Raw genomic sequence first — 19,933 nt, 5'->3', positions numbered from 1 at the left:
TCAGTTCGAAATAGTATAAACATAGTCAACAGTGTAATAATCTCTTGACATCATTATTTTATCTTATATTTTTCAGGAACAAATGTATAAATTCTATAACTCCCAGTGCTATTATCACTCAAAAAGTCCTTCGTCAATGACTGAGCATCACTGGCATGATCAGGAGAGGGTATTTACTCTGTATTAAAGCACTAGAAAAGTTATCTCGCTTGGAATCAACACATTAATTAAATCAACAGCACCAGAGATTCACCAAGGTATGTCGAGTGTGATTTGTGGGGGATGGGGGGGGGGGGGGGGATTCCTGCATCAGTAATTAAAAATTTGGAAATTTGTCAACGTGTAAGTGTGGTGTTGTATTTGTGGAGAGAAAATACTTTCACAATTTCCACATCACAAGTGTGCGTGCTTGTGAGCGCGCGAGTCGGGGATCCTCAGGAGAAGTGCGGGCTGACGCAGGGATATTTACCGGCTGCGTGCAGACGTCAGAGCGCCTACATGGTATCCCGGCATGCCGCAGGAGGCCGATCGGAGCCAGCAGCTGGTAGTGAGCCGTGCGAGCGGAGCGGGGCAGCAGCGGACGGTCAACACACAAGCTCCCCCGACGAACTACATGTGAGATCCGCCGAGCCTCCACACGCACCGCGCGGGCCCACGGAGAATAATGCTGGTCGGACGCCCGGCGTGTCCCCGAAGCGGCTTTTGAGTCACCGCCATCAAGCCGTTCTTCATTTTGGAGGATTCCTCCCTCCATCCCCCAGGATCGCACCGAACAGGCAATGACAACGGTCTCGGCAACCCCGCAGCAGATGAGGGACCGGCTGCTGCAGGCCATCGACAGTCAGAGCAATGTGAGTCCCGCGGCGGCTAGCAGGCTACGCGGCTAGCAGTAGCTTGTTTACCTGCGCGAGGCAGAAAAAAAGTCGACACCCGCGGTTCGCCCGGCAGCTGTCAGCCCGACGCCGGCGCGGCGTTCGCGCTACCTGTATTTTCTACGTTTGTGGGCTGCCACTTGACCGTGTGGAGCCTCCCGTACCGCGGCGGACGGGACGTGCTCTCTCCGGGTTGACAGTCTGGGAGCTAACGTAGCATCGACCCCGTTGCCTGGCTCCGACTCGCATGCTATAGCGGCTAACCCACCCGTCACCGTGGTTCTCGCGTTGCGGACACAAAAGGCTCGTCGTTCGCCCTCGCAAGCACTCGTCTCCGTGTGTCGCTGGCTCAAAGTCTCGCCAGCGTAACATTTGCTTTGTTGTAAAGCTGTTTTACGCGCACGAGTTCACGATAATAAACTCTGGGAGCTAGCTAGCTAACTTTAGCTGGACTTAGCCGAAGCTACGTTTTAGGAAATAGCCAGATCCTTCCTTCCTTATGTTGGGTGAACCGTAACTCGTAGGTGGCAGCCGACACGGGCGGATCCGCTCGACATAACGAGAAGTTCTTGGGTTTATTGCAATGTGTCCAGTCGTGTGTGGTTTTCCACCTGAGCTGACGTTAACTTGCTCTGTAGCACAGGCAAGCTAACTTTCCCCCTGGGCTAGCCTGTTAGCCAACTTGCTACCTTACACACGTTGCAAGCACGATTCAAATTACTGGACACTTCAAGGTGTCGTTATTGGTGTCGATTATTCGATGGGGTGTCCGTTGTTGGCAGCGTTGATTATTAAATACATCACTTTGAGAAACTCCTGTTGCTTTTCCTCGTACTGGCGATTTGAATGTGGTCTGTAACATTTGCTTCACATCAAGGTGAAGTGATGCAAGACGTTGTCTTCTCTGCAGATATGCAATATGGTGGTTGTATTGGACGTAATTGCCTGTCTCGAAAAGTATCCCATCACCAAAGAAGCACTTGAGGTAAGAAAACTGGTGGCACATTAAATGTCATGGAGAGATGTCAAGGTTGACTTCAGGTCTGATTTCCTTGAGTCTTTTTTTCTTTCTGCAGGAAACCCGATTAGGAAAGCTGATAAACGATGTGAGAAAGAAGACGAAGGATGAGGACCTTGCAAAGCGTGCTAAGAAACTCTTGAGGAACTGGCGGAAGCTGATTGAGCCTGGACAAGCTGTGGGTCCAAGTACACCCGGATCCACCAATGGCAGTTCTCATCCCTGCAGGACGGACTCCTCTCCTCCCGAGATACCCGTGTCGGGGAAGAGTGTCCCTGAAGGCAAAATCCGAAACGATGTTCACAACACGTACTCGCCGAAAGCGGAGAAATCAGGCAGCCGCAAGCGGCGGGGAGAGCACAGAGATGGCGTGCACTTACCAGAAAAGATCTGCAAGCTGTCCATTTATGACAACTCGGTCTCCCCGCTGCCCGTCAACGGGACCGCGGGCAGCCCCGACGCCCCACCTGACCCAGAGGTGGTCCCGTCTCCCGACTTATCCCGAGTAGAGCACCTTGACAACGAGAAAACTCCCAGGATTCCAGTCAACGCCGTCAAGCCACGGCCCAGCTCCCCCGGCGTGGCCAAGCTGCCCAGCACTTCCTCTCTGATCAAAGTGGCGGTGATGCAGCAGCAGGCCCGGCTGGATGAAGGGGGAGGGGGGGGCTACCAGGCCCGAAGCCCCCGAGGCCTCGCCACCAGTCCGAGGAGTGTGAAGCAGGATGCCGTGGCAAAGCGCTCGTCGGCGTACACTCCGAAAGGCACGCCGGTCCCGAGCCCTTCCTCTCGGGACTCCCCCCTGCCTCCCCCCCAGCCCACCGCCTCCCCGGCCCTTGGGTCTCATGTCGACAGGCTGCCACATTCTTCTCACAGGTCCTCGGCACACTGGGCAAGTTCATCGGAAACCCCCTCCCACTGTCCGCCGCAGCCAGACGCCTCCACGGCCCCGGAGTCCCCGTCGGTCTCCCCCTCCCCCTCCCTGCCCCCACAGAACTCAGAACTTCACAGACCCTCGTCCGCAGCGGTGGCCGGCGACGACGGGGAGGGGACGCCGGCGCTCGGCTCGGAGCATAAAAGGAGGAAGTACAGGCCTCGGGACTATTCTGTCAACTTGGACGGGCAAAAACTAGAAGACGCCAGCAAACCCGTGCGGTTAAAAGAGCGGCGGATCACATTCGACCCGGTCACACGTCAGATCAAACAGCTGCATAAAGAGCCTTCGCACACGGAGGACGCCCCCACTCCGGACCCCGCGCAGTCCAGGCAAGGGCCCGAAAGCACTGCACGGCAGCCCCCCGCCCCTCCCCCTGCCCCCGCCCCGGGCCCCGGGCCCAACCCCTTCCACCAGGCCAACTGGAAGGAGCTGTCCCGGAACGAAATCATCCAGTCGTACTTGAACCGGCAGAGCAACGTGCTCTCCTCCTCAGGGGTCCAGACCCCCGGCGCACACTTTTTCATGTCCGAGTATCTGAAAAGGGAAGAGCGGGAGACCAAGGAGGCCAAGAAGACGCACGCCCTGCAGACGGACAACTCGGCGGCCGAGACGCCGGGCGTGAGCCGGGCGCTGACGGAGCAGGACATGGACAGGATACACGCGCAGCGCTGGCCCGGCGTCAACGGTTGCTACGACACCAAGGGCGCCTGGTTCGACTGGACAGAGTGCATATCGCTAGACCCTCACGGGGACGAAAGTAGACTGAACATCCTGCCATACGTTTGCCTAGACTGAGCCTCCCCCCCCCCCCCCCCTCCCGCAGAAAGCAGAGATTTAGTGGTTTTTGTTTTGTCCGTCGCCAGTTTGCAGGCACGCGAAGCCCCTCCCCCTCTCTGTGATCCTCGTATCGAAACGTTAGAAAAGTTGAGTTTGTGATATCAAGGGCTGTTTCTGTTTTATTTTTCAAAGTGAAAGCCACAGGAATTATGAGGCCCACGTTGCAAAGTGCTGCGTTCACATTTAAAGCCGGAGAAGAGACACGGCGACGTCGGGACGCCTTTTCCAGGAGCTCTGTCATCATGCTCCCCCCTCCCCACCACCCCCACACCCACCCTCCCACTTCCCCTTGAGGGCGCCCGACCCGGGTCCGACGGTGAGGTGAGGGTGGGGGGGGAGAATTTTTAGCTGTGCTGTCCAGTCCACCATGTTGGTGCCCAGAAAGGTGTTGATAGAGTTCATCTAGCACAGTCGGAGCTGAACACGTTCCATTTCTGAAGTGTTGAGCAGTTACAAGAAGCTTTATGTGAGATATAAAGAGTAAATTATAAATTTCATATCCTGTATACATCTATTTATTTTGACCAGCTCATGTATGGGATGCTCATCCAAACACCTTTCAAAGAAAGTTTAGATTTATTTTGTGTTAAGGTTTTTTTCCTTCTCTCTCTCTCGTTCCTGTGTTTGCATCAACATGTTGTCAGCCTGATCTCTCCGTGTCGAACGAAGCGTACCAACATTTGTAAAGCGCGGCCTTCGCATCCGGTCATTTACATTCCAGAACTCCACCCCTCTCACCTGTTGCTCCGATCCCTGCCTTGCGCGCGTGACGTTGAAGCCAAAATGGTCCAGAGACGAGCCAAACTCCCAGCACCGGGCATTTCACCATTAAAAGCCAAGAGCTTAACGTCACATTTACTTCCCGTCTGCGGGAACTCCAAACGGTTCCGTCAGCGTAGCGTGGTGCTAAACTTCCAATTTTCAATCTTTCACCCTGCCCCGACTTCCGAATCTTGAAGAATGTGGAATTTACTCGCGTCGATCAGTGACTTACTGTTTTTTAAGGATGTTTGAATGCTGGAGCTCGCCTTGTTTCCATTCCTGTAGATATTCGTTTGCCTTCTGAAATCATCGCCCCCGACCACGTCACGGAGTCCAGCAGCCTTAATGAATGTGCAGCACGCAGACTTCTCGTACAGAAGTCAACATCTCGCTGGTCATTTTTCATCAGGTTCGTACTTCAGGTGTGATTAGCGACCGTTATGGCCAAGGCCTGATTCAGAGACTGGGGGGGGGGGCGCACACCCTTATTTTTTAACTCAAAAGCTGCGAGTGTCACACTGAGCGACAACTGAAGTAGTCTTGTCAGTTTGACTTCCCTTTATACTCATCGGTCTCCACCACCACTCACACCATCCATCCATCCATTCATTCATTCTTTCTTTCTCTCCTCCATCCCCACCAATGTGCCTTGGTAAAAAAAAAAACGGTCAATCTGGGTTTTGATTTCGCATTTAAAAGCAAGAAAACGACACGCCTCTCCGGAGCAGAGTTTACGTGCGAGAAGTCCAAATCCCGGATGAATACGACGACGCTGGTATATGCACCGTTTTTTTGTTGTCCCCCCACCCCCACCCCCAACCCCCAACCAGTTCCTTTTTGTACACACTGACGGAGCGAGGGCGACGCTGCAGATTATGAGAAACTGCACAAACACAGCTGGCAATAAAGGAAAAGTGCTTCAAGTGTTTGACGAGAATCCGTTTTTCTGGAGGTGTGACCGGGCATCTTTATGTGTTCTGTGTTTAACATCTCTCAAATGTTTGGAAAAAATAAAAAACAAAAACAAAACCAAAAAGATTTAAATCCTCGGCTGGCTGCACTGACTTTGACTCCTGGGTCCTTCGCCGTGTTGGAGAAGCGGAGCCGCGTTACGGCTCGTTGCAGTATCCTCCAGGTGCTCTTGTTTTCTTCCTGCAGGTTAATTGGTGTCTTTATGCCCCCCCCCCCCCCTGGGTGGAGGAGATGGTGTTTTTTTTTTTTTTGGGGGGGGGAGGGAACTGTACTTACCTGGTGTATCCATGCGGGGGAGCACATGGTCCGGTTGTATTTGGGTACATCAGTGTGTGACGACATTATTTTCCTAAGACAGATTTTTTGTGTGTTGGGACTTGTTGGGTCAGCCCCCCGGGGGGGGGGGGGGGATGTGTGACATCATCCACACGGGATGAGTAAGTTGCACACCTCAGGTGTTTGTTTTTTTAGTTTTTTTAACTGATTCAGCGTTGCTCACACACCTGGATGAAGTGGTGACGGGCTGCGTGCAGACGGTTTTTATAGGCTTGTGTCTGAGCACGCCAGCGCCAGACTCTGATGAGGTGTTTTCTTCTCGGCCCGTCTCGTTTTCAACAGAAGCTTAAATCTGAAGGCAACACACGTTTTTTTTGCTAAATTACCTCATGCCTGAATGGCGAATGGCCCCTGGAAGATTAAGGGGAGGCTAATATATTTAATATATATTGTAATGGTAATCCGTAGATGGCGTTCAATAGTTTACAACGGCTTTCATCCAGAGTTTTATAGTTTTGAGGAACGTGGTGTCAACTTCTGTTCAATGTAAAAACAATGTAAGATATGTTATCTATAAATGACTATTCCCCTCGCAAGTTGTTTACGTGCCAAAATTAGGGAGAATTTCATCTGAAACCTTGCAGTGACTTCTAATGTACAACGGAGGCAATATCTCAACATTCAGTTTACTAATATATGATAGTTTTATAGAACTGTCAATTTCATTAAAAACAACTGATGTGAATTATTCCTAGAAAAACCTAACGCATAAGCCGAGTCAGAAACTTCAGTCAACTTTTTAAAGACATTTCATGCAGCAATTTAACTACTTTACCTAAAAAAATCCAAATGTTTCTCGTGTAAAATGAGTTTGAAGAAATATAGCGTGATTTCACAAGTACACAGACATTTTGTGAGACTTTAAATAATAAAAACTCAAAGAAGTGAAAAATATAGTGACAAGAAAAAGCTTTTTAAGGCCAGTTTACTGCCACAACTCCCAGTTTCAGTGATGAAATGAAGCTTACTTGGGGGAAATGGCTCTAGGTTATATGTCTGTGCTGTCAGTCAGTAAATCATTGTGAAATGACTGGCAGGCAGTCTGCAGTCGGGCCTTACTGCTCCTGGATGATCTGAAACAACAGCTGTATGTGTCATTGTGAACAGAAACTATGTGTTCACTCAGTACTCTTATGTCTCAGTCTGCCTGTTTCACTCCCTCCTATTCTATACCAATGAGTGATTTAAGAAAAAAACTTTTTTTTTTTAAATTGTGCCCCTCTTTAGAAACCAGACGTTTTAGTGTTGAAATGAAACATTCAGCTGAGCTTAACACTGTTATCAATATGTGAAGAGTTGTTTTTATTGACTCTGTACAACAACCAGGACTTCCTGGCAACAGAAGTCATGTCTTATCTAAGCCCCCCCCCCCCCCTCAAAAAAAAAAAAAAAATCGACATTACATCACTGCAGTAGCTTTGCCAAACTAACTTTAGTCCGTACAAACTTTCTTTTACTCTCTCCCTCCAACGTGACTCAATAAAAGTGCGACAATGTGTCTGGTCCACTGGCCGTCTGGCATGCAGGGTGGGACCACTGGATCACTCCCACCACACAGGAATTTGGGACGTTTCCTTCCATATAAGGACTTTTTGATTTAAATCACGACCTGAGAAGAAAAGGGGAAAGGTGGAGCCAGGGTACGAGAGTTGCAGAAGGTGACCAAGAGCGTTCCCTCTGCGCACTTCCGGGGTCGGTACAGCGCGCGCGCGTTTCTCGTCAGCGTTGTCAAGGGAAGAAATAACGAATGCTGAAAAGTCCCAGCGAACTCTGGACGGAGGCAGTGCTACTTCCTGGACGGTCCATTACAGGGAAAACGCAGAGAGGCAGACAACTAATCGCCTACAGGCAATCTAGATTTACCAGTTCACCTCACATGGATGTTTTTGCAGTACCTGTATCAAACTCCACACAGAAAGGCTTTCAACACAATATATTTGGGATACTAAATTAAATCCAATTAATTAAAATGTTAAACTTGGACCACTCGTGCGCCTTGAATGCGAGGAATCCTGGGTTAGAATTGGGACAGAGCTGATTTTTTGAGGTGGACAAAGCCGTCTGTATGCCAGGTCCTTGGGTTTACATGTCGATGTTTACAAATGGGACTGTGCAGTGGGGTCATGGTTCACACAGTCACAGACCTGGCTTGTTTTCTCATCTGGGTGAACAGGATCAGGGATCAGCAACTATCCAACAAAAGTAATTTTTGTCGCTTCAGCCAGTTTGGATGATTTAGCAATTTTGAGTTTTGACCATTTAAAAAATAAATACAAAATTTCCAATCACACGTTGCGAGCACTTGACGCAAACTGTCTACCCATGTGTGTCATGTGTTCTGGGCAAAACCACTTGAAACCGATTGAGTTACTACCTCCATGTCACTTCCACTAAATGGCCTGGTGCACAGTTATTAGTCCCCCAGCTTGAGCTGGATGGTGTCCTCTGCTGTAAGGCGCCGTGTCTCTGCAGACCCCCAGGCACAAATGTCAATGTTCTATTGCATAATTTCTTTGGAAAGTTGGGAAGACTGTATAACTCAGATCTGCGCACTCTTTTAAACGAAAAACCACGCAACGCGACACAACCGATGTGTTCACACTTGTCTTTTGGCGCCACATGTGATCGGATCACCTGAAATGTACGTCAAAGTCAAGGCGTTGAACAGGCCCAATGAGCCAGTTCGTCACAGTAACCCCTCCTTCACGTGCACCTGTTGTGCATTTTTGTTTCCGTGTGTCATGAGCGCGAAGGCGCGTCTGTCGGCCACGTGTTTGAATATTCATGAGTCGTTTCGCGGTCATATAAGGCGCCGCCGTCCCGCCGGAGCACGAGCAGTGAACCATCTTGCCCGGGAACTCTTCGGTACAAAGTGTGGGAGCGCTGTAATTGGCGGCCGTGCAAAAAAAAAAAAAGAGAGGAAGTATTTAGTTGAGCGCGAGGGCCTCATTGGAAGAGAAAGCTCGAGACGATTTAGCGCAGATTTCATCCCGCAAGAAGGTGCTTTCCTCTTACTTTTTAAACAAACCTCGTCACGGGAAAGCCGCACCAGGTTGGACCATGTCTTCATGCAGTTTTAACAGGGGGGCCTGCGTACGGACTAACCAGCGGAGGTCAAAAACAAGGTACGTAGATGAGCGTAATATACATTTTTATTAAATATTTTACGCTATAAACAGATGACATGTCCACGCCGTTGTAGTTTCTCTACGCGCGTGCACGAGAGTCACCTGGCGTCCATTTTTAATGCGCGTGCCAGGGGATAAAGGTGGGAGAAAGCGCTCTTTAAAGGTTGACTAAAGTTTACTTAAGGCCCGCATAGTTTGGGGAGAAAGTTTAGAAGTGCGTTTGTGTTTTACTTTTAAAGCTCGATTTATATTTTTGGGTGTCGATTTCCCCTTTGATCGTCTGCAGACTGGCTTTAAAAAGGAAAAAAGAAAAAGCGCAGTATGGGCGTTGTCCCTCTTGGCACACAACTATGTCGCTGTGGCAGATTTGTTTTCCAACTTTGCAGCACTTTGTGCGGCTCTGTGCCCTGAGCCGTGACCCGCATTAGAGATAATGTCATTTAGTCCTCGGACTGGACGCACCCGGCTCCTCCACGGGGCTTTTTCATTTCTCTGGCAAAATTGCAAGAAGACTTTCCGCACTTCTCCTCTTCTGCATTAGATGCGCTGCTGTTTTTGTTCTTTATTTTGTTTCTTACTCTGGGTGTGAGAACTCCCCCTTTTTCTTTACAAGAAAAAAGGAAAAAGTTCAGCATTGTTGACCGAACCCCCCCCCCCCCACACACACACACACACACACACACACACACACACACTCACTCAAGAGGTTTTGGTTTGAAGAGGAAAGCACCTTGTTTATTTGGACATGACTGAACATCCGGATTCACTTTAAAAGCCAAGGCTGATCACACACATTTCCTTTGTCTCACTAAAATGTAGTGTGTTGCAGCCGATTCTTCTAGGTTTTGTCTTTTTTTTTTTTTTTTTTTTTCCTTTTTCCCATTTGCATTCCTCAGCTGTGCCCTTGTATGGGGGAGACACAGAGAGAGAGGGGGGGGGGGGGGGGGGTCATGTCCCCTCCCCAAATCTCCATCTCCACAGAACAACATGTGCCTGAAATACAGAAAGCCTGGAGATTCCTCTGTCTTTTCCTGCTGATGGCCCTGAGAGAGTGAAGCGCCCCCCCCCCCCCCCCCCCCCCCCAATAAAAAAAAAAAATTATGCTCACTTGACTGGTATTTCCTGCCATCAGTGACGTCGCCCCTCTGTGTGAAAAGTGAAGCACTGGAAGGTGTGTTGCCCCCCCCCCCATCACCACCAACCACCCACCCCTCATGCTTCACTTGCTCTCTTGTCAATGGATCAAAGTTTGGACACAAAGCAGACAACAGTGTAGATTCATTCATTCCCGCTCGTTCATCCCTGCACTGTGGGGGAATTCCTCGCTTGTCACGGTGAGTTAACTTCGTCCCAGATTCACTTTGTGGTCAATTACATAGCTACAGTTGTTGGGTGTTTTTTTTAATTTTTTAATTTAGTTTTAATTATTATGTGGATGGCTGAGTATAGAGTACGTAATTAGAAGACGGACATTCCTTGGAAGAGCCGAGAGGCCCGGCTGCTGTGCGCTGTGGTCTCTGGTCGCCCTCGTTGGGGGGGTGGGTGGACAGAGAGACTCCCTGTGAGTTTGCACGCACCTTCCCTGGACCAGGAGAAAACGTGGGACCTGTTTTTGACTTTCTGCTTTCTCAGCGGGTCGCCACAACGGAGCGGCCTGTTGTTTGAATGGCCTCTTTCAGAGCCGGCATGACCCCCCCCCCCCCCACACACGCTTATGTTCTCAATCAGAACGGCTTATGAATCTCAGTAGCACCTCAACAGTGACGCCTTCGCAAGAGAGTCTCTCTTTGTGTCGGGTCAAGGCTTTAAAAGTCGCCCACCCTTTACCAGAGACGGCCTTCCTGTGCTGCTGGGGAGACTCTCGTTTACCAAACAGGATGTCCGTGTTTGCTTGCGTCTGAGGTCATGTCGGTGTCACCTCTTTTTTTTTTCCTTCTGTTTCTCACTTGTATTTATGAAGAACTGACAATCAAAGTGTGAAGACAAGTTGCCGGCGTTGAATCGACGTGTTATCAGCAGCTCTTAACAAATGCAACTCGGGTCATCAGGATCCATAAGAAGCGTTCATATCTCAAGTTTGTTTTCAGTCGCGGGTCAGTGGGGACAGGCGTATCTTTGTCTGATAATAATGTCTCGGGTCACTCGGTGTGACGACGTTCAGTTGAAAGACGGCCCGTTGAGCTTCCTGCTATTCAAAGACTTGCACAATAAAATTCCATTGAAAAGTTCAATTGGTGTTTTGAGAACACCAATTGTGAACTTGAGTGTCTCAAGTTCATATTGAGGTGCTTCAGGTTACAGGAGGATGAAGCTGATGTCAAATTACAGTGGGATTCCATTCTGTGAAGCAACACATGGCTAATAGAAAACTGTAACTTTAAACAGAACATCAGAGCAATGAGGAAGATCTAAAATGGCAGAATCATCCTCTAACTTCATGTTGCGTGAGTGAAGATGAAGCTCACAATAAACTCTTGACATTCCAAAAGGGGAAATCATTCGCTTTTTAATTGGGACTCGTCTCGTGCTTTTTAAAAAAAATAAAAAAATTTTAGAGCAAAGATCCAGGAGATGGAGAAAACTGGATGGACAACTGACTGATTAAATAAATCTCATGCTTTCTCGATTTGGTGATTTTAAGTTTTTTTTTTTTGTTTTTTTCCTCAACCAGATCGCACAGAAGTATGACGTTCAGAAAGAAGAGGAGCTGCGGCTGTGGATCGAGGAGATCACCGGCTCCACCATCGGGCCCGACTTCCAGAAAGGCTTGAAAAGCGGAGTCATCCTGGGCGAGTCAGTGGAGTCCTTGGCAAAGTTCCTCACGTCCCAATTCTTATCTTTAATGTCCATTAAATTAGTGTCCTCTTCCCTCTCTCTCTCTCTCTCTCTCTCTCTCTCTCTCTCAGGCTTATTAACAAACTGAAGCCCGGCTCTGTGAAGAAGATCAACCAGTCGTCTCTGAACTGGCACCAGGTGAGTCGGCTGATGACCTCGCGCCCCTTTTAATGGAAGGAATGTTCACGAGTTAGAAAAGTGACTCGCTGTGCTTTTGAGCGTTTGGACGTCATCCTGCTCGGTCGTTCTACGACGACATAGTGTTGCACTGGCTTCTGTGAGCCGTCCGTTCTAGCAGCTGCTTTCCTGAATGAGTCACAATAAACATACTTCCTTTTTCAAGCCGTGCCGAACTATCACATCACACCCATGTGTGCAGTGGATTAGGTGTGTTTAAAATACCTGGCACGGATATCATGAGCGGTCCTCGGCGTGCAACGAAGTGCTTGTGTGTATTCGGTTTCTGTAAAAGTTAAGAAAACAAACGAACAAACCTGATGTCGTCTGAATTTTAGCTGGAGAACCTGACAAACTTCATCTCGGCCATCACGGCGTACGGTCTGAGGCCTCACGACATCTTCGAAGCCAACGACCTGTTTGAGAACGGCAACATGACGCAGGTCCAGACGACGCTGCTCGCCCTCGCCAGCATGGTGAGTTCCGAGCTGCGCCGCCGCGCTCCTTTTGAGTATCGGGTCTGGATTTCCCGCCAAACGGAAGCATTTATTGACGTCTTTCCCCCCTGCAGGCCAAGACCAAAGGCTGCCAGTCCCGGGTGGACATCGGGGTGAAGTATGCTGACAAGCAGGAGCGGATGTTCGACGAAGCGAAGCTGAAAGGTGGACAGTGCGTCATCGGCCTGCAGGTACACGTCTTCATCATGAAGGTGGAAATGCACCTTGAAAGGCGGAAAACGACACCGACTGGACAATATCGAACGTGAGAGTAATAAAACTCGGGTTTATTTTTTCAAAAGACGTGTACAATAAAAAACCTTTCGGAAGCAAAAGCAGAGCCGGAGTGTTTCAGCGTTGTGCTGGAATCTGGTGCAGAGAATTTCCCCCCCCGTCGTTTGGTTTCACCCGACGTTGAGGCGCAAAGGAATGGAGGGCGGCCCGCTTTGCAGCCGAGGTGGGCGCGTTTTGGACAAATCCATCTTGAGCGGTGGCGACAGACTTGACGTGCGTGCAGATCCAGAAATGTTATCGCACGGCAAACAGATCGACGCGCCCTAATAAACCAAAGCAAACACCTGCAGCCGTCCCGTCCCACGCTCCTCTCAGGCGTTTCCAGCAGCCAGAACTGTCTGGATTAATTTCCATAGTTATGACCATTTTTATTCAGTCAATCTCAATTTATTCAGTGTATATTCAAAGTGGAAGTACAAAGGTTTGTTCTCGGCGTCCTTTTTAATTTCCACGACTTTCTCTCCATACATAGGCGAATAGAATGCCCATTTTCAAAGTGCGTTAAATCAACCTCTTTAATCTGACGGTATCGCTGCTGACGATACTTAAAGGGCTGATTCAGATTGCAGACCTGCTCAGTAGTAACTTGTGGTTTTAAAAGCCAGCGACTTGGACTACGTATGAGGAAAATTACACACTTGTAAAAATATGCTCTGGGAATGCTATAATTACAGTAATCCCAAGTATTTGTATTTTGTTCCTCACAGCATTGGGTCTAAGCGACGTGTCGGTTTTAGGCCACTGAGCAGAATCCGTCACGTCGCACGTGATGGTGCAGCTCATTTATTCAGACTTGAACCATGGAAGGCTTTAAACTCGAACCGTGGAGACGTTTATCAAATTGAGCCAGCTCAAGACAAAAGCACACCGTCGGGGTCGTGAGGTCGACGTGAAGTTGTGTAACAACGAGGTGACGCGTGATTTGAGAAGCTGCTCGCAAAAGAAGCCGTCATGGCCTCGGTGAGAGCTGCTCTTTGTGCTCGCTGCTCCTTCTGTGTTGTTATTGGAACGCTAGGGAAGCTGTCAGACTTGTGAAGGCTGCCCAAACAGTGGAGAACCAACAATGCTGCTGTTTGTTTCCAACTATGTGGTCGTGCGGCGGCGGCGGCGGCGAGCTGACTGAAGCCTGACGCGATGGCTTCAGGTTGTCGCCGTACAAACAAACACCCATGACGGTATCCCAGCGACTGAGAGAAGAGATCGACGTGCAGGTTCAGATGCGCCGAGACTCTCTTCGTCCTCTGTCTGCGCTGTGAATTTAGCTTCGTCTCGAGCGACACGTGTGCAATAACCCCGCATCCAGTTTTACCTGGACGTCTGCCAGCATTGGAGATGGATTAGTCAACCAGACGAAACAAGCTTGGCATGCTCCCTTGGACTTTTAACGCCGAAGAAACGCTCAACTTGTCTAGAGTCTGATAGGGAAGAGGGTTAGGGTTGTACGTGGCGTCGTATCCTGCAGCGAACCGTTGCGCTTTGCCGCCGCCGCTCGGATCGCTGATCGAGAAGCGTCGCAATTAAACGTTTACTGACAGACGAAGCTCTGACTGCGGGAAGCAATGTGACATTTGTACGTACCCTGACATGGAGACGACATTCCAACGCCTCCTCAGCGACTGTCTGTGCATAAAAACATGTAGAAGTCCCAACAATTGACCTTGAGGTTTCCCACGTGTAACCAGTTTCCTGTTTTTGTTCACAGATGGGAACCAACAAGTGTGCCAGTCAGACCGGTATGAGTGCGTACGGCACCAGGAGGCACTTGTACGACCCCAAAGCTCCGGTGCAGGTTCCCATGGACAACTCTACCATCGGCCTGCAGATGGGGACCAACAAGGGAGCGAGTCAGGTACTGCTGCGTGTCTCCAGCTCCTCGTAAAGTCAGTATTATAGAGCTGCGTAGGGGGATTTGTCATCACTCCCTCCCAATCCTTCCGCCGTAAACTCCCAAGTCATGTTTGTTCTTGTAGGAAACTGTAAACTCTTTTTGTTTTGTTTTTTGAAGGATCGTTGCATAATTATAGAAAAGTAGCTGACTCTTTTGTTTCTCCCTCTTGGCTGCAGGCCGGGATGACGGCACCGGGAACGAGGCGCTTCATTTACAACGAGAAGCTGGGCACAAACAAGTGCGACAACAGCAGCTTGTCTCTGCAGATGGGCTACAAGGACGGCGCCAACCAGGCGGGGCAGAACTTCGGCCTGCCGCGGCAGATCTACGACCCCAAGTACTGTCCCAAAGCCGAGGAGGGCGCAGGCGAGCAGAACGGGGCCGGTGGCGCCCGCGAATACATCCCCGACTACCAAGACGAAGGTTACCAAGGTTACCAGGAGGAGGAGCAGCAGCAGCAGCAGGTGTACCCGGACGAGGGGACAGATTACTGAGAGGGAGCGGAAAAGGGGGGGGGTTCGTTTAAAAAGGTGGCAGGCGCGTCGTGCAAGAAAACCTCAAAGGCAGACAAGGTGGCTTGTATTATATACCTGCAGGATAGTGCAGCTTTTATTTTAGGTCATTTCCTTTGATTTTGTAGTATTGTATGAAATTATTTTCTTACCCCTTTTTTTTTTTTTTTTGTAAAACCATCTCTAAACATATCACGATGAATTGTATTTCTGATGTTTTTATAATATTCAAAGTGACCAGAGAAGCAATTAGCTGTTTATCGCAGAGATTTTATTTAATTTTTTTAATGTGCCAAAGCCCCACATTTCTCTGCCGGTGTTTTCTGCTGAATCACTTGTTAAATGAAGGGAGATCCCTATTTTTTATTTTTTTTTAAGTGCAACACAAACTAAATCAGTAGGGACTTTTTTTTCTTTTCTTTTCAGCCAGTTGGTTGAGGAAAACTTTGTTCCTGTATCATCTGTGTAAACAGCAACGCCTGTGAAAGAGAATGTACGTGTGTGTGTGTGTGTGTGTGTGTCTTCATCTCTTCAGTATTGGTCAAGTCTGAACCAATAGATTTTAGTTGTTAAAAATGGAACAAATCAGTATCAGTTCAAGCTTTTTCTCACTCATTTTATTGTTGTGTTTTTTTTATTTTTTTATTAAAGTCCTTTTTAACGGAGGAGAAATAGTTTTCCGAACCATTCCAGCAGGACAGAGAGGCTTGTTTTCTTTGGACTAAACCCAGTTGGGGGAGAAGTGGATAACACATTAATAAAGTTTCAAACATTCCAAGCCGGCGTGCTGATGGAGAGCCGTGCTGAACTCGCTCACTCTTCACTGGTTCACACACGCACCAATCCTGTATTAGTATTTGATTATTTTATTTATGGATATTTGTGATTTAATTGGGGGATGTTTTTCTGGGTTTTTTTTTTTTTACCTTGACTCTGAATAATATTTGGTATTGGACTATACTTTTTATTTTCTCCTGGAATAATCTTTATACCAATGTGAAACAGGTGGAATCGAGTTGTATGTTGTGAGTACCGTGTAATAAAATGGTGTATTCGTTACTTTTGTTTTCTTCTTGAAGCCAGAACTTGGGTGACGTCAGAGGGACAAGAAGTGAAAAGATTGCTTATCCTCAGTTATCCAAAACAGCCGTTTGTTTAAAAGTACTGTGACTTTTAGTGATGCCACGTCATACAATTGTTACTGATCCCAGAATTTGAAAAAAAATTGTAGCCCATTTACATTCAGTGACGGTAAAAATTACAACTTATATTTGAAACCCTGATGTGTATTTAACTTCATTATCATTCAATTTTAGAGAGAATGTGTATTTTAAGCTCAGTAATTTCCATGAGTTTTTCATTTTACAACAGATTTTTCCTACTCGTTTAAAAAAAAAACCAAAACAAATCTCTTTTCTTCTGCTTGAGCAAAACCAGTTTGTAGCTACGTTTTCTTAGTATAAAGAAAATTATATTTGGCCGTCAAAGCAGCAAAAGTTACTTTACTTAGAGAATAAATGTAGCTGAAGGAAGACCACTGTTCGGTATTTATTCCCATTTTAGTTTACTCCTGAAAGGCTCGGCTCCTCTTTCACTCAATCTTCCATCTTATACTTTATCCAACCAATAGTCACAGGGCTGGAAGGCAGGATACACCCTGGACAGGACAAACGCAGAGAGACAGATGACCACAACCAGACACGTTCACATTCACACATCTGGATTATTTAGGGTAGGGAAGCCCAATTTTCGTTGTACTCCCCGGTACCATGACAAATAAAGCTATCTATCTATCTATCCTGTATCTTCGAGAGCCGCAGCCCTGCATGTTTTACACATTTCCCTGCTCAAACACACCTTAGTTCTTATGATGAGGCACTAATTGCTGTCAGCTGTGTTGATATGAGGACACATTGAAAACAGGAGTACGGCTCGAGGACCAGGGTTCCCTACCCCTGATTTAGGGTCACCAATCTCCACCCACAAAGGCCTAAACTGAATTCTAACCATGTACAACTTACTGTGAGGCAGGAGTGCTTAACCACCACACCCCCACGTGCCTGAGCTATGCTGGTTTTACCAAACATACATTAACCTGACATGTTGAAAATTAACCTACTTAAAGATACTGGTGAAGAAAAGTAACTACTGAATGGAAAAATCAGAAAGCGGCTTTGTCGCCATCAGCTGGAGAGAGAAAGAGAGAGAGCGAGAGAGAGAGGAAACACCTTTATCGCCATCCGCTGGTCATCACAGGAACTGATCGCACCGGATGTTGGACTGAAGTCCCGCGATATCTGCCCGGGCGAGACTTGTGGCCGTTCTTTTCTACCGGAACTTCAGGCAAGATGGTAGGTGTCCCTTCACCCCCGAGTCTAATCAAACTATAATCTAGAAGCATCTGGGCTGTAGAATCAATAATTGGAGCGTTTAGTTACATTATCCGATAACTCCCCGTGTTTACTCATCGTCAAATAGAGAATTGTTCCAAAGATAATCAGATTCATTAATTCATCAACGCCCGGGCAGCCGGAGCTTTGCGGCCGTATGTGGCTAAGCTAACCAGCGCTAAAGAAGCGCTGGAACACATACTCTTTAAATTATTCATATTTTGCGACCATAGTCAGTAGTTATAAGATACAGTGGCCGGCGGAGTGAACGGTTGACAATGACTGTGCCAAACATCTGCGCAAACTCAATAATGCTAACAGCTAATGCTAACCGATTCTGTTCCAGGCGGATACCGAGATCAAGAAGAAGCGTACCTTCAGGAAGTTCACCTACAGGGGAGTGGACCTGGACCAGCTGCTGGACATGTCTTAGTAAGTCACACGATCCTACTGCACAGCATCAGGTCACAATGTTCTAGTAAGTCATCACAGAGCAGCATGAGAAGTGATGAGACAACCCTTTTGGACTGGTATTTTGTTAATCACTGTGTAAAACATGGTTTGGTAGACTGTTCAAACACTATCCAACATTCTCCATGAGCTCCACAACCAGCATGACATACTATAGTGGACTTGGTAAACATCTTGCAGTGGTTGATGGAGCAGAATGGGAACTTCATCAACCAGATGTTGGTCCCTTTATCCCACTTGTCAGTTTGGTATTAGTGGGTGGATTGATGCTTGCCCGGTCACCTCTATTCATTGCTAATTTAATGTAAGGGCTTTGAATTGACCTCTGCCATTGGTAATATAAAAGCTCCCAGTAACTGGAACATGGATCGCAACTTCCTCAGGTTTTCATATTTCATAATTACTGAGGTTTCAATAATTGTGTCGCACGTCGTGTGCCTGGCGATACATGATTTGACGTTGCTGGTGTCCAGGAGCTTCTCTGATGTCTTCTGTTGCGTCTCTATACAGTGAGCAGCTGATGCAGCTGTACTGCGCCCGCCAGAGGAGGAGGCTGAACCGCGGTCTGCGCCGCAAGCAGCAGTCCCTCCTGAAGCGCCTGCGTAAGGCCAAGAAGGAGGCTCCTCCCATGGAGAAACCCGAGGTGGTGAAGACCCACCTGAGAGACATGGTCATTCTGCCTGAGATGGTCGGCTCCATGGTGGGAGTTTACAACGGCAAGACTTTCAACCAGGTTGAAATCAAGGTGAGTTCGTGTTCAGTGTGTGGAGGGACTGGGTTTCAACAGGCTCGTCACACCTTGGGGATTGATCATCTGTTACAGCTTCGAAATTCATTCGATTTAATAAATATTTATTTCCTGGTTTGTCCAGTTAAGCTGTTGTTTATTTTAATATTGAGTCCAAGACGGTGCAATCAACTGCGTAAAAATGCAATTTGAAACCACAGTCAAATTCAATGATGTGAAACCATCACCTGTAAACACAATACAAATATTAAAATGAAGTTTTTGTTTTAGCTGGCGTTTTATATACAGACCTCTCATCTGAGATCAGCCTTCCACATATAGCATGTATCATGAACTGATATTTAACTGTATTTTGTGATTTGCTCATGTTTTCTTATTAAAGTCCCTGCAATATTGCTGAAATTTGAGCCATGTCATATATTTATAAAACAATTTTAGATTTGTCATCACATTTGTCTCAGGAGGGTGTAGTTTTGTTTGTTGTACAGCTGGAGCCTAATGGAGTTAACGTGGCTCTGTTTGTCTTCTCCACAGCCCGAGATGTGTGGTCACTACTTGGGAGAGTTCTCCATCACCTACAAGCCAGTCAAGCACGGTCGCCCTGGTATTGGAGCCACACACTCTTCTCGTTTCATCCCTCTGAAGTAGAGTGACTGTATTTGTAAAAATAAAACAAAAACTGGGTGTCCCACACAATGACTGCTTTGCTCCTTTTTTTTTTTTTTAAAGAAAGAAAAATGTATCACTAAAGTTGCATTGCTGAATGTTGTCAACATAGAAACATGGTAAGTGGTTTTTAAAGGTTTTGATGACTGTGGTGTAAAAATAGCTGTCGGGTTGTATCTGGAGACTAAAACTCGAAGGTGACTCACTTTTCTGAAGGCAAATCTGGGTGACAACTCCATTGAATATCTTTTCAATGTGAAAGCATTGGTAAAGCAGGTATTTACATAAAAGCTGCTGCTGCTGCACTAATTAGCCGTTTTCATTCAAATGAATCTAGATCATGCAGCCTTGTTCAAATTACCTAATTGATTCTTGTTTGTCCATGAAAAAAGCTAAATCAGACTTCTGAAAAACCTACAATTTAACTCAAGATTTCCTATAATGGTAAATTATGAGTAGTGAGACAATCCATTTGTAGTCTGACCAAAGTAACTTGTTAATTGATCCCTAAACTCTAAAACGCTTGCGTATCTCTGACTAAAGCTATAAATAATTGTCTGGCTGGTTTCTACCCGATTCAATTCTACTTTATTCAG

At 47.4% G+C, this 19,933-nt stretch overlaps 3 protein-coding genes across 3 annotated transcripts; all 3 read left to right on the top strand.

Moving 5' to 3' along the window:
* Nucleotides 1-575: 575 nt before the first annotated feature.
* On the top strand, nt 576-3,619 carry crsp7 (cofactor required for Sp1 transcriptional activation, subunit 7; the record flags this gene model as incomplete). The annotated part of the gene is made up of 3 exons (XM_080503408.1): nt 576-851; nt 1,783-1,857; nt 1,949-3,619. The coding sequence occupies exons 1-3, from the start codon at nt 780-782 to the stop codon at nt 3,617-3,619; spliced, it is 1,818 nt and encodes a 605-aa protein (XP_080359534.1). The 5' UTR covers nt 576-779.
* Nucleotides 3,620-8,586: 4,967 nt separating this feature from the next.
* cnn2 (calponin 2) lies at nt 8,587-16,121 on the top strand. Its single transcript, XM_080503412.1, is given in 9 exon segments — nt 8,587-8,815; nt 8,817-8,837; nt 8,839-8,856; nt 11,531-11,652; nt 11,766-11,832; nt 12,210-12,425; nt 12,428-12,559; nt 14,365-14,511; nt 14,727-16,121. Coding segments are annotated over 9 exon segments (1,065 nt in total). The 5' UTR covers nt 8,587-8,791; the 3' UTR covers nt 15,045-16,121.
* A 1,227-nt stretch (nt 16,122-17,348) lies between these two features.
* Nucleotides 17,349-19,370, top strand: rps15 (ribosomal protein S15). Its single transcript, XM_080503413.1, has 4 exons — nt 17,349-17,413; nt 17,799-17,884; nt 18,434-18,668; nt 19,206-19,370. Exons 1-4 carry the CDS (start codon nt 17,411-17,413, stop codon nt 19,317-19,319), a joined length of 438 nt encoding a protein of 145 aa, XP_080359539.1. The 5' UTR covers nt 17,349-17,410; the 3' UTR covers nt 19,320-19,370.
* The last annotated feature ends 563 nt before the right edge of the window (nt 19,371-19,933 follow it).

The sequence above is a fragment of the Blennius ocellaris genome (genome assembly GCF_963422515.1).
Source record: "Blennius ocellaris genome assembly, chromosome: 10".
Classification (NCBI taxonomy): Eukaryota; Metazoa; Chordata; class Actinopteri; order Blenniiformes; family Blenniidae; genus Blennius; species Blennius ocellaris.
The sequence above is the reverse complement of the archived record's forward strand: the minus strand, read 5'-3'. Positions and strand labels throughout refer to the sequence as shown.

Bases quoted from the DNA above. Each gene is read 5' to 3' on its own strand.
- rps15 (XM_080503413.1), top strand. The intron at 17,885-18,433 runs GTAAGTCACACG...GTCTCTATACAG, and splicing joins CAGCTGCTGGACATGTCTTA to TGAGCAGCTGATGCAGCTGT. The intron at 18,669-19,205 runs GTGAGTTCGTGT...TCTTCTCCACAG, and splicing joins TCAACCAGGTTGAAATCAAG to CCCGAGATGTGTGGTCACTA.